The sequence below is a fragment of the Branchiostoma belcheri genome, unplaced genomic scaffold, assembly GCF_001625305.1.
Source record: "Branchiostoma belcheri isolate BF01 breed outbred unplaced genomic scaffold, Haploidv18h27 scaffold11, whole genome shotgun sequence".
NCBI classification, from domain to species: domain Eukaryota; kingdom Metazoa; phylum Chordata; class Leptocardii; order Amphioxiformes; family Branchiostomatidae; genus Branchiostoma; species Branchiostoma belcheri.
In genome coordinates this window covers 1,801,573-1,815,908 of record NW_017802491.1, presented here as the reverse complement: position 1 = coordinate 1,815,908, position 14,336 = coordinate 1,801,573, and the positions used below count along the sequence as shown (strand labels likewise).

Sequence of the window (14,336 nt, the reverse complement as noted above, 5' to 3'; positions counted from 1 at the left end):
TGCTTGATTTTGAATTGCTGAAAAAAAAACAAGTCGCAAGTCTTACACAGTACGTTCTAGGAGCTCATGTACAATACACACTTGCATCCTTCATTTTTGTATCACTGCTTACTCTTACTTTCACATATTTTGTTTTATGGATTTCGTACAGACAGCAGCTGTGAAAGATGCCAGTAACTGAAGGCTGCCATTCTCATTGCAGAGCGAGCAGGTCATGAGGCTAGCGCCAGCCCCAGGTGACCTCAAGTGCGCTAACCTCTGGTCGTCTGGGTCAACGGCACACCGGCAACAGCGTGGCCGTTTTTCCGGGTGGCCACGACCGTAAACGTGTACTCGGTACCGCTCTTAAGCCCTTCGACTCTTCTCTCGGGAAATGTCGGCCCGTCGTCGGAGCCTCTTACCACGCCGTCGGCCGGACTGACTATGACGTTATAATCGGTGGCCCCGGCAACAGGTTTCCACGACACCGTGATGGCTGTATCACTCACGTATGAAGCACTGATTTCTGTCGGTGGCTTTAAATCTAAGGGAAGTTCGGAGAATGCTCGACAATATTAGCCCTTCAATGTGTCCGTAGAAAATTCAGTTTTCTTGACGTATCAATCGTCTGCGTTGGTGCCTCAACAGCTAAACGTAATCCGACCTTAGAATATTCTGCATTACAATTATTAACCAGATACAACTAGATATATTCTAAAGGAAAGAAGGATATATATGACGTTGATACATCAGAACACTCACACTCACTGCAATAACATGCATGTATTCTTGAACATGCTTCTACGATGCAGCATCACAGTATGACGAGCAATGTGGAATGAGAGATGAAGTACAATATTGCAACGGAAAGAAGACACACACACTGCGTGCAACCAACTTTTGTAGCACGAGTTTAAAAAAAACAAAGGACATAGACGAACGTAACCCTCCAGGCTATTAAGTGTTGATGCATCATCATGTTCAACTTAGATAATCATATTTACATGTAGTTGTCTATCTGGAACATTAGGTTGTTACTACGACGCTCAACCACCAAGTAACACACGTTCTTGCCAAAATATCACTCCTTTGAGGCAAAAACGGTTCAACAGTGCAGCATCCTCAATACACGTCGTGCAACATGGCCGTCAGGGCCACACGACACTGACCTTGGACTTTGACCTCCTCCTGTATTGTGGCTAAGGACACGGGCTGGGAGGCCGGCTTATGTGTATGGACGGAGTTCTTTTCTGCAAAATGATAGACGGTGGTGGAACAGCAGTCGAATTCTTTTTGAAAAGATGGGTCGTGTGCCAACTACAGCTATGGGGACCGACCTAAACGTAACACCAAGCCGAAAAGAACAGTTTTATAAGCTGTGGTAGCTATTGATGCGAAGGTTCAGGAGGCAATGTGATGGCTAGTGGGATTTGTCATCGCCTTGGGACGAACCGATGTGGTAAAGATTTTAATCGAAGACGGCACGATAGACTACTGCAAGATTGAAGCAGACACAGCTAAACAATTCTGTACATCAGTTTCAAAGAAGATAGCGGTGGGGAAGAGCACGTTGTCGTCAGTTGCCTATGACTAAGCTGAAAATCTTTGAACGAAAAATGGTGCACATGTTCCCAGGCAACGTCATTTCGTTTAGTGGAGAACGATTAAGTCTGTTTACCTTAATTTACCGGCCAAAAGTATAAGGAAAATATAATCACAATTACATGGAGTCGTTTAGATGTATGCACCATTATGTCTAACGGATGTTAAGCACAAGCTATCTAAGCGTCATACGTGTTGACAGGGAACACCCGAGGAAAACAGCAATGTCGACAATAAAGAACAAGTACAATGTCTACGGGAACCTACAACAGGGGAAAAGACGACATGTTAGGAACTCCAGCGACATTCTAACGCAAAGGGTAAGAGCAACAGAGGGTAGAAAATGTCGGAACGCGGGGAGGGTTCAGCCAAGAAACGAGACGTCACGTCACACCACGGTGACCTACGTTCCAGTTGTTGTACAACCAGCAGAGCCGAACACTTTGTTGTCCCCGCGATGTTAGCAGCCTGCACCTCGTACACGCCGGCGTCATCACAGGTGACGTCCTTGACGTCCAGTGAGCAACTGCCGTCCCCTCTGAACGTGAGCAGCCGATTGCCGCCATTGCCCACAGGGACGCCATCTTTGAACCACCTGACCTCAATCCCAGGTGTCCCTGCGACCACGCAGTCGAATCGGGCATCTGCTCCCTCTGCCACCTTGGCACCAGTCAGTTTCGCCGCGAATATCGGCGCGATTTTCTCACCTCTCGTTTCTTCTCCACCAATTGAATCTATGTATGAAGCGTGGTATCATACAAGACGTTTACCAAATGTTTTCTACAAATTGCGTAAATCAAGTTTAGCCCACGACTAGCTTAACTGTCGTGCATTACCTACGTCTTTATTACGTTGTTTGTTAAAACAGTATATATTATTGAGGACACGAATAGTTAAGACAAGAACACTGAAGCCAACTCCACAGCATTCTTTGGATAGGGGCAAGTTAATAAGCACTTATTGCAGCGGTGGATACTAAGTAATTAACGCTCTGCTACGACTGTTGACGCAATAACTCTCAGGCCTTATGACCTGAGAAGCACCTCAAAGAAGACATTATGGAGTGTGAAAAATGAGGATCATAAAGGATGAGTAGGTTAATTGTGCAACTCACGTGGTTTGACGGTGAGTTCCGCGGTACTAGTTGCCTGTCCCTTCTTGTTGGTCGCTTGGCAACTGTACGCACCCGAGTCGGCATCGGTGACGTTAGTGATGACCAGCGCAAAACTACCGTCGTCACCATACTTAGCAAAGTGTTGGTTATCTTCGTCAATCTCTTTGCCGTCCTGTGTGAAAAGAAATGCAGAGATGTTCAAGACGTTTTAAATTGTTCAGTGCTGAGAACTTTGCAAGTTTAACGTTCGGCACTGACACCATCTTGAAACCTCAAGAAGAACAAGAAGTACCTTGAGCCATATGATGGTAGGAGGCGGGGATCCGGAGATTTCGCACTCGAATCTGACGGACTCGCCTCTGGCCACCTGGCAGCTCCCCAGGCCCCTGTTGAACTCCGGTGCTCCCGACAACTCGTCCTCTTCTCCTTCCGACATTTCCTCTATTGTAGAGACCTCTGATGCCCTTTGGTTTATAAAATGCACCTGCTCAGTTACCATCAAGAGTATTTTAAAACAAAACAGAATCCCTGCGAATTTCCTCTACTTTGTTACGCTTAAAAGAAAAGAATCTTAACAATATTTGAAGGTATTTTAGAGATGGAAATGGCGTTTGATTAGTGTGGTAGTATCCTCTACTGAACCTAATTCCTAGCTTAAATCTTTGTCTACTGGGAGACACTCAACAACTGAAAAAGACAACCGAATGTGACACAGAAGTACACCCAGATAGTTAGTAACACACAATAGTACATCATACTACATGGCATAGGAGTAACATTAACCGATATATCAAAAGTGGCCATGCGTTCACCAGTTCTGTTGCAGGCATACATACATCTGCGCTTGTTGTTGGTTTAAAGGCAGACCGGCCTGGCCAGCATGTAGACTAGAGAAGGCACCGGGAATCCCAGACAGCAAGCCCGACATGAATAGCTTCGGCTGAGGAACCTGAACACTAGGAGATCTGCAACAAGCAAACACCAGTTGCCCCAGCTGAATGCTCCATACATTATGACCTCTCTGAATCTCATGCGAAGATACTTTAACTTTAAGCTCATCAGTTCAAAACTCATGCAATGTTGCTTGCCGGCGATGTTACACATTTTCGTTTCAGCTACCGCGGCGTTTTCCCATTAAAGTTTATAACCGGACATGTCACTAACAACACGAAAACGTCCAGGACATTTGCACAATACTATAAGTGTATTACATGTATGATCGATTAGCTTATCAAAAACAACATTTTGTGTGGTACTCGTACGTTTGTGTACTTTTTCGTGGACTGCTATAATTGTACATAAATACTTTCTAAAAGACGGGGTGAGATGGAGAACACTGTCTCAAATTCGAAAAAGAGATTTGCCACCGCTAAACACCTGCACCACATTCAAGCACAGAACTAGTCTTCAAGTTCAAAACATCACATAGTACGTAGATAGTGCAAAATCTAAATATCAGCCAATTTGCCATGGCAAGAAGCGTTAGTCACAGGTAGGACCGTACACACATAGCACAGCGACAGCGGACCTGTTCAAGCCTGAGCCAGAACCAACGACCTTACCCTTCCTGGGTGCCGGCTTCTGCTGTGGCGTACGAGCTGATGGACATGACCTCCTCACCCGTTGCCGTGTGGAATGAACTCACGGAGGCCGAGTCGTCGGTCCCTTGTCTCCGTAACTGACTGGGAGACCTGACCAGATCACCTTGCCGGCGGAGCTGACTCGGAGATGTGACGGTGTCTTCGGCACTTCCCTCCCGCGACAGTTTCCCACCCTCCACGCTAGCTTGTTTCTTCTTCCCCGTCTGAGGAGAGATCACCTTGGCCTTTCCAGTTGCACCTAAAGGGTGATCAAATGCATCAAGTAGTTATTTTCTTCTTCAGGGCATGATGGCGTCACTGGTGTCCCAATCTTAAAGCAAGCTTTTAAATGAATTAGTGATCAGTAAGGAAAGAACCTCCGTAAATTTTATGATTTTCACTATGAAGCCTTTGTTACATTCAGCGACTTTCATTTGTAATCCCGCGTATCCGAATTAGCCTTGCCTGCATAGGGGGTAGTTCTATACTGAAAATTATGGTAATTGATTATAGAGGCCCTTGAACGTGACTATGGTGGTCTCCTTCCCTGGAATGAATTGGCTTTTGCCTCTATTTTATGTTATCGGATTGAAATGTGGATCTCAAGAATCGCAAATACACCTATGCGTACTCTACTTAACACACACAAAAAAGACAAACTTGCCAGGCAAGCAGCTTGTGTCTGCACCATGCATAAGCGGCAACCAAGCAGTGGTATCTACTGCTTCTAGAAACATTTATAACAGCCACACCCTTAACAATACTAACATGTATTTTGACACAATCAGCCAGCTTTTGTCATGACTTCACCGGAATCCAGCTTTGATACTGTGGGATAAATTCCGGCACCTTAACAATGTTAAGACTGAGTCAGCTCCATTGACTGCGAGAAGCAAATCTAACATAACTAAAATAAACTACTGAGGCTGATTCCATAAACGTAAGGAACAAACAACAAAGGGTAATCTTAATGGCTAAAGATCATCACAACTTAGTAGCAGAATACGCAGCATCTTCAGCTACACGCCCACAGCACACCGATGCAAGCAGCGTGTATTGTAAGCACCGTCCATACCCGCTGTGCTTATTTTCACTGGCTTAGAAGGATTGCTCTGCCCTTCCTGCCCGATGGCGGTGACGGTGAAGACGTACTCCTGCCCGGGACGGAGCCCAGCCACGGTCCGCTCCCAGACGGACGGTCCTCCCACCGGGTCAACGACCTGACCGTCGGGCGGGGTCACCGCAACTCTGTAGTCCGTGGCGCCCGTCACGGGGGTCCACTTTAGGGTCACTGACGTGTCAGCTACGTCACTCGCTTTTACTCCCAGAGGACTTGGGAATGCTAGTTTTGGAAGGGTATATTCAGGTATTTGTGGACATGTCTAAAATCGATAATCGATGAGCCAAAGTACCCATATGGCGTCCACACTATCACACGCAGCTAAGGTAAACTACCTAGCCGACCTGTGCGAACAAATATTGCGGGTTATACCTGTAAAGCTACTACCTATGCAGCCTATCTCAATATATGGGTTATACACATCGTAAGATAATGTGCTGAAGCAACATAACGGGACAGCATATATGCACATGACATTGAAAATAAGGTCGCAATCACAATTGGAAGCCAACTGTCAAGGATGGAGTGGAGATATCTGGTACTTAATAGCGCTGGCCAACGAGAAGGCTCTGCGTTGGGAGGTATGTGCCGTGGTTTATCCAGAAATGATCAGTGACTTCCTTAATTTACACTGCCTCACTGTACACTGTTGTACTTCCAACTAGAATACTTCAAACTGTAGACTGGTTGGCTACTTGACGGAATACTGATGTTGGAAGTGACTAACTTAAGAATTTTGCTCTATGGTACTGTATATGTACGATGCATCTATTTAATATAGACTAGTGGTACATAATGACACGCAGTAGCTTACAAAAATCAAGCAGGAACTCACAGTGTTTTACTAAGAGAAGAGAAAATTCCTACCTTTAGCTTCTTTATCTGTACCCTCCGCGGCTGGCCTGACTTCCTCTTGGCCGTCTCCAGCAACCCTAGGTATCCCGGCTTCCCCCGCGGCTTTCCCGGCCGCTTGGTCCACTTCCATTGGAACAGGCTTCTGTTCATCCTCCTTTGATGCCACCTTCTTGGCAGCTGGTATTTCTCCGGCCTTAACTTCTGCAGGTCTTTTTTCTCCTGCTTTCACTGCGACAGGAGCTGGTTCTTCTGCAGGTTTGACAGCGAGAGGCTTGACGACCGCCGCGTCCTTGGGCACGGGTGCTCCTGTCATGGGAGTCACGGGAGCGGCCGCGGCTCCGGCGGGGGAAGGCGCGAGTCCCGGGGAGGCTCCGGGTGTCAGCTTGCCGGGAGTACTCAGACGTCCTGTTGGAGTCGCAGGTGGGGTCGTATCTAAGGAAAAGTTGAGAACAAGACACGGTTATCTTTTAACAATGTTGCATGGTAAGTTGAGGAATCGTATACACTGTATACCGACTGAGGCAATGGACGTAAGCTAACCAGGATGGTGCCGAGGCTAGTGTCAAAACGCCATTGTGCAGCTTTTGTTGTATAGTCATGCAGTTATGGGGAAAATATAAGAGGTTAATTTTTTGCAAATACATGCCAGAAGGCTAATTGCAAGTACAAGTAACATAGAAATACAACGTTATTAAGAACTTGTTTCTAAAGTATACTAAATATACAGTATACTAAAATTTTCTTTATCCACGTACACACGAATAATCATACCTGTGACCATGAGGTGGGCAGCAGAGATGACCCTCCCCACCACGTTGGTTGCCGTCGCGCTGAACTTCCCGGAGTCGTCCTCATAAACCTCCTCGATGACGAGCCGGCTCGTGTCGCCTTCCGTCACGATCCTGAAGTCCTCTGTGCTCTGAAGCTCCGCCCTCTCTCGGTACCACCGGATCTTGGGCATGGGCGTGCCCTTGAACCTCACCACCATTTCCACACGGGACCCTTCCTTCACCCGCTGGCTCTTCAGTCTCTGGACGAAGTCAGGGGGTTCTGATGGGAGAGAAAGAGTAAAGCAAAAACGGTTATGTACATTTCAAATTCTTTACATAAAAAATCAACCCAGTTGCTTGCAATGACGTGGTTGCCAGAAAAAGACATCACAAAGACAACCACCCCCTCCCCCCAATACTCGGACATCTGTACATGTAGTACACACCACAAGAAAGTAAGTGCTTCCTCAAGAATACAAGGCCTTGTATGTTTCAATGTCAATGACATTTCTAGGATGTATTAGAAGTTTCAAAACAAAGTGTACCTCTAACAACGAGCTTGGCAGTGCTGGAGGCCGTGCCCCCAGAGTTCCTTGCGGTGCATGCGATGTTCCCGCCATCATCGGTCACTGACGTCAGCACGAGACTCACGCGCCCGCCTTCTTCTCGCGAGATTTTAGTATTGTCTGTGGAAGCCACCTCCTTTCCGTTTACGTACCATGACACTTCTGGTTCAGGGGTACCTGCAAGTCAGAGTCGACATTGTCAATGATTGTTCAAATACCTGTTCTATGTAGATCGATATTTATTTCTGTAACATAGTTTAACATCTAGCACACATCTTGGTCATTAAGCAGTTCACAACTGAAAGATTCTACTTGTGAAAAAGACCTCGTCCTTATTTGAACTTGGTTGTTAAAATATCAGATGATTCAGCTCTTGCAGTGACAGTCCTCTGCAAATATGAAGACGGTCGCTAGGATCCCCATTGAGTTGTGATTCTCCTATGCCATTTTTCAAAATCCCAGTGCAGCACGTGGTAACATCTACGTTTAACATAGTTGCAACCACGTACGGCACTGGTCGGGATTTACGATATACTTGAATCGAATATTTCGTATCTTCGTCAGTGTGACAGTTGACCTGTTGACCAGTACACAAGGTCAGACACCTGCATAGTACAAATTACATATGGTTGCAGTATGTGTCTGGGCATATTCTGTGTGACCAACCTGCACGATTCAAGGAAAACACATTTTATCCTGTCTCAACACCCTTTATCCCTTCTGAACACCCTTGCCCCTTCTGAGATTCACACTAATCGGTGCACAGTGCAGGTCGGTATCCTTCCTCCCATCCCGGGGTTACATACCGCGGTCTAGAATGTCATCAGCAGGAGACGCGAAGGCCTTCGGGTATTTTAATGGCGTAACACGGACACCACAAGTGGAGGGGGCAGCGCATGGTATGTCTTCACAGTTTGACCATACATGTTCGCACCCGGAAGTCATTGACCTTTACTTCATCTAATGCCCATAGACCTCAAGGCCGTGTAATGCCAATGGAGTCTTCTACATCCATAGCCATATTCGGAAAATGATACCAAACAGCTGGTGTTTTAACATGTTTGTAAACAAATAATCTAAAAGTAAACAATAGCAACGTTTGGTGTTGCAGCTGGACTTGGGTCTCATTTCCGTATTGGTGTTGTTTCAAGGTTCTGTCAGATAATCTATTTATATCCAGGTCGTGTCAAGGGTCATGGCAGCTGACGTTACAACAAAATCTTCATTTGACACCATGTACCTATTCAACCTACAGCCCCATGGTTTATGCAGTAGACGAAATTATGAAGACATCGTCCTTTTATCAATGACGACATATTCACTGACGCGCCAAAGATCACATTTTGCACTGGTCAAAATGTAAGGTACATTCTTTGACAGTTCCCTGTCAGTTTGGTTTTGAAGGAAACAAGCAACTGCATTTACTTTTCAGGCCCATAGTCCCAGAGACCTCCCAAAAGTCAAACTCAAATGCAGGCATTTCCGGACGTTTTATTGTCGGAAGTAAAGGTCCTTCCTGTTGACCAGCAGAAGTTCGTATATGACGTAATAGTTACTATGGTAACGCGGAAACGTCAGGAACAGTGGTAGGACGCCAGGGACCCATCCCGTCTCGGTGATGTAGAGAATTTGCCCTGCCTGACGCGTGGGACGTGTGTTGTCATGGCAGCACCCCGCCCAATAAGCCGGTACTGCAAACACTTAACCCATGCTGACCCAACCCAGCGCCAGTTTTTAAGGGACCATTCATAACTCATTCATAACTAAATCATGGATAGCATCTCAAAACACGGCGCTTGTATCAATTTCAGAAGAAGCGAAAGTAGGGATGGTAACAGGGGAGGATTCGTATTTTCCCTCTACGTTCTACACACAATCCCAATGTGAGAGTTACTGATTTGTCCCCACAGATGGTCTGAGAGCATCTCAACCTTGTGGCCACAAGTGTCTCTGTTTGACACCCTCTGACATGCAAACAATTCAGGGACAAAAAACTAGTACTAGTACTGCCCCGTTCTACCCACATACACAGACAAACATGGCTATATGTGCTGTGACTTCAACCTAACCTTAGACATGTGTGACTCATGAAGCTGAGCTGCCAGTACGAAAATAAATCGGACCATCCTACTACATGTGGCTGCCAGGTTTATAACTGATGAAACATCCTATCTAGACAGATATAACTTTTCAGGTTCGTCTCATTTTAGGCAAAATGAAGCCTATAAGATCTCGACCTAGTAGTGATGCAATTCCTATATTACAGACCACAGACTGTGATTACAGACTACACACTGTGATCCCTAGCCTGGTATCCAGTCTGATTCGTGGTCGGGGCCGCAAGAGCTCTGGCCCGCCCGCCTCACATAAGCGTCCCGGTGTGTATTTCACGAGAGATTAATTAGCCCTCCACGAACCATCCCTGGTACCATGGTCCACACCCTCCCGTGTTAAATTGATTATTGCTACAAAGACAAGTCTGTGCCTATGATGTTCACTCAAGTAGCAGTGTTGCCAACAACAGTCTATGTCATTCGGATATCCAAATTACACTCCGGGAGCAAAAACCTACTCTTTATATGTCTGTCATAAATATTAATACCCAAATTATGGAAGGAACAAAACCTGATAATATGTTATAGTTACTTTAATATACAATAATCATTAGTCAATTCACACACCACAACCCAATCCCTTTCCACGACACCATAAAAGTTTTGGACGACACAAACATCAGATATGACATTTATATAAGGACAGCGTTATGGCTGCAAAACGCCGCAGTGCGCATGCCACCCAAATAAGGTAAAAGGTAGGTCAACTGCCTCACTATACCTGTCACTATGGCTTCAAACTTGGCTGGCTTCCCCTTGATGACCGCAATGCTCTTGATCGGTTGGCGGAATCCTGGCGCTTCCTCCGCCATCTTGGGTCTGTTGCACTGTTCCCTTACGGGGTTCTGTAGGTCACAGTCTGTCTGGAATTAGAGAAAGTTGGAAACATAAGCTGTGTTCTCCCGTCATTAAAGATTTACCAGTGCAGGGCACAGGTTTGTACTCCTATGGCTGCACACGCGGGTTTCTAACATGTGCTGCGGTACTTGAGACAAGGTCACAGTAGGACCAATCAATGAGGCAGACAGAGCTGGGGGTATCTCTTTCAACTGGGGAGGGGTGACATGTATGGAAGCAATAACTCTCTTCATGTCGTGAACATTGTGTAAAATATGGTACGGTGTCAAGTGTTCGCACTCAAAGGAATGTTTTGGACTAACTACAAATTACGACACATGGTTAGTGCACTTCTTCGACCCTGCTGGAATCGACCGACCATCCCCTGTCTAGCAGTGGTCCATCCCTTCGTTTGAAAAGGCGTGTCTGCCAATTATAAGTCTATCTATCTGTCAGAGGTTTCCCGCTCGTTTTGGGGTCTGAGTCATCGGTGGCTAGTTCTAGGTGGTTTCAAGTGGTGGGCGTTTCCCTTTGGTTTAGACTAAGGATAAATCACTCCCTGGACAAAAGAGCATGAGAGACAGTCTGGACTAGACTAGATTAGACCAGTCCAATCTTGAGACTGACACGTGCGCGTGCATCACATGGAAAACATCTCGCCGACTGCAGTGTAGGCAACACTGAGGTATCGGACTTATCTAGATACATCATTAACATGTGTACATGTCTGGAATTGTAATTAGCAACTCATCGTCTATCTATGGCAATTAGTCTATCACACGGTTGAGATGTCTTAAATTATTAATCACTCATCATAACTACTGACTGCTCATTTTATTACTTTTCTAGACTGGAACATAGGAGCCCGGAAAGGTTGCAAGTTCTAGTTCAAAGTGATAACTCTGACATTCAATACTATATATACTAATATACGTTTTCGTCCTTTGTTTTTGTTTCGCATATTAGAGAGTAATTTGTCTAGGGTGATATCCAAAAAATGCCTAAGATTGGTGCCTGAGCTAAGTATTCCTGTCAGAGTTCTGCTCAGGGGTTGAGGATGGCTTGAGGCCAAGTTGAAGTACAATGCCATAACCTGCCAATGGACTAATAATAAACATCTGTTGGGTGGCTGCAGCACGAGCGGGGAATATTGCAGGGTACCATGGTCTGCACTCTACAGGCCTATCAATTGTCGGGCGAGGATAGGCCGAATATCATATCATATAAAAAGATCATAACTCTTACCAGCATCATATCATAAATTTGTAATATACAACTACCGGATAAAGGGGTAATAAACACTGCTATCCACAAACACTGGTCCATTATTATAAGGAAACGCGTACTGAATATTGCTTCGCACAATCGTATAGTGGTACTTAGTACTTCAGTGACACAAGTAAAAGTCTGTGAGGTAGAGACTTTCACGCAAACTCCTGCATATAAGGGCGTACAGTAATATCTGTAAAAGGGAGATCATGTTGTGTCATGTCGTTGAAAAGCCCCTCCCTTCCTCGTGCCAGTCGATATATGATTGATCTCCGTTAATTTATCGCACAGTCGCCCAATGTACAATCAGTAGGTCACTGACTCTTCCCGAAATTGCTAGGACCATGAGAAAGACTTGCCAATGTGAATCCCATGGGGAAGGTGTGTACATGTGGGCATCTAGATATCCGATACCAGTCACAGTAGACACGTCTGTATGTCAGAAGTAATGGCGGATGTTATAAAAAAAAAGGTAATATACATGAGGTTATATTGTTATATGGATTTTAGAAGTCTGGTGAGTGAATTTAAAAATTCCAGTTCATGATCAAAGGCATATATAGAACGTGACTGTAACAATAGTGAGGTATAATCAGGGGAGGAATCTGAAGAACATTGCTCAGTTATTGGTCTACTGGGAATCATATCTGCCGTCAGACATTATATGAGTACAATGGTCAGGAAGACATTTTGACTTTTACTTGTTTTACGACTTTTTTCGGCATGCAAAATGGTTTATGTTATCATTCCGTGCAAAGCGGTTTCATCGTCGCCCTCACAGTTTGAACTGAAGTATGATCAGCTGCCGAGGTAGCCTTCTTTACGGTGGAGGACGAATGTTCAATGTCGATATTGGGCCAATCTCATGTCATCTCTTTATAGTTTTAATAGTAACGGATACTAGTAGCCTTTATTGTACACCCATAATATTTATGCTAGGTACAGGCATATAACTACATGAGTAATAGTAACGCACATACATTGACAACAATACTAGTCTAAAACATGAGTGATGAAACTATACTCTAGCAATGCATGGCCTATATATATATAAATTCGGCTTCTTCTCGTCTTTTGGTCATGTTCGATATCTATATGTAGAGATCGACTTGGTTAAGGGCCGGTCAAAACGAATAGATCAGTGCAAGACGAAAGGGCGAGCACTAGATCTATAAATTGTTATTGTTCAACACAGAAGTGCCGACTGTTCCATGCTGGGCCCGGGCCTTTCCCCTGTGATGGACGGGGCACAACTGGCGGAGTCTGGCCGGGGTTCTATCCAGACTTCCCGGGATCAGAACACCCCGTCTGTCCGTCTCCGCATTCACAGAAAAACACGCGCGACTCTCGACTAAAATAGACGCACAATTTCGTAACTAAGTCGAAGGTTGCCACCAAACAACGTAACTACATATATTGTATATAGTGTAACGTTATATACTAGTATATATATAGATATATTTATTTCTAAAATACCAAATTGTTTCAAGCTTAAACTTTGACACGAAGAAGATAATATAGAGATTTGGTAATGCAATATTTGATATTGTAAACAACAAAATTATTGAACCATATCCATATATGACGGTCAAAGTGCCCTCCCCTCCCCATCATATATACGCCTGTCTCAGCTGCATTAAGCCAGCTGTTGCTTATCAGAATAATGACAAGAGTTCCACGATCTCATACCTTCGCCAAAAGATGTTAACCCTTGCAGGTGACGAATTCTACAATTTTAATCATTGATTTTGTAAAAAAGAGCCTCATTTGCATGGATTATATCAGTTGATCATATTCTCCACCCAATGACAGCCTTATCATAACAAAAAGGCTATTATAGCACTTCCTCATAAATTATGCAAATGAGGTCATGGTTTGAATAAATTATGTTTATTAATGTTCACCTTCACTTAACTTCCAAATGTGGCAAGTATGAAATTCGGGGTGCAGCAGTTACAACTATGGAATTATAAGAATTTGCCATTAATTATGCAAATTAGCTCCTCATTTACATAATCTATATCCTCAGATGTTTTTCTCGTTCTCAAGTAGATGTCACAACTGTTTAATAGTTCTATTATTGAACAAATCAGATTTATGGAATTTCCTCATTAATTATGCAAATTAGCTCCTGATTTGCATAATTGCCATCTGATTATGTCAAGCATCACTTCAACTACCTACATACCAAAAATCACGACAATACGTCAACCGGTTCTCGAGTTATCTTCCTTCAAATTTTTTTCAACAAATGCTCCTGCAGTTCCAGAACAAGGCGCTAGGGAACCCAAACTCATGTCACTTCTTCCCTACCCCAAGAGCTATCTACCAACCAAAATTTGTGACCCTAGCATGTCCAGAACATGAGATATCAAAACCGGAAGTTCAGCTGCAGTACCTAGGAAAGCCGCCAGGGGGCCCAAAATCTAATCATTTCTAGGTCTCATGAAGTCCTACCCACCTACCAAGTTTCATTCCAATCCATCCACTGCTTCTCGAGTTATCTTGCTAAACCACACACACACACAAC

At 44.6% G+C, this 14,336-nt stretch overlaps 1 protein-coding gene across 1 annotated transcript in view; it reads right to left on the bottom strand.

Annotated features, from left to right (window-relative positions):
- LOC109482506 (titin-like) overlaps positions 1 to 14,336 on the bottom strand; it is a 90,895-nt gene that overhangs the window by 71,552 nt on the left and 5,007 nt on the right. Inside the window, 11 exon segments of the mRNA XM_019785239.1 lie at positions 257 to 523; positions 1,149 to 1,229; positions 1,989 to 2,315; positions 2,696 to 2,867; positions 2,988 to 3,159; positions 4,258 to 4,534; positions 5,351 to 5,617; positions 6,263 to 6,682; positions 7,022 to 7,300; positions 7,566 to 7,763; positions 10,422 to 10,563. Of these exon segments, the coding sequence (XP_019640798.1) occupies positions 257 to 523; positions 1,149 to 1,229; positions 1,989 to 2,315; positions 2,696 to 2,867; positions 2,988 to 3,159; positions 4,258 to 4,534; positions 5,351 to 5,617; positions 6,263 to 6,682; positions 7,022 to 7,300; positions 7,566 to 7,763; positions 10,422 to 10,512 (2,551 nt within the window). The 5' untranslated portion in view covers positions 10,513 to 10,563.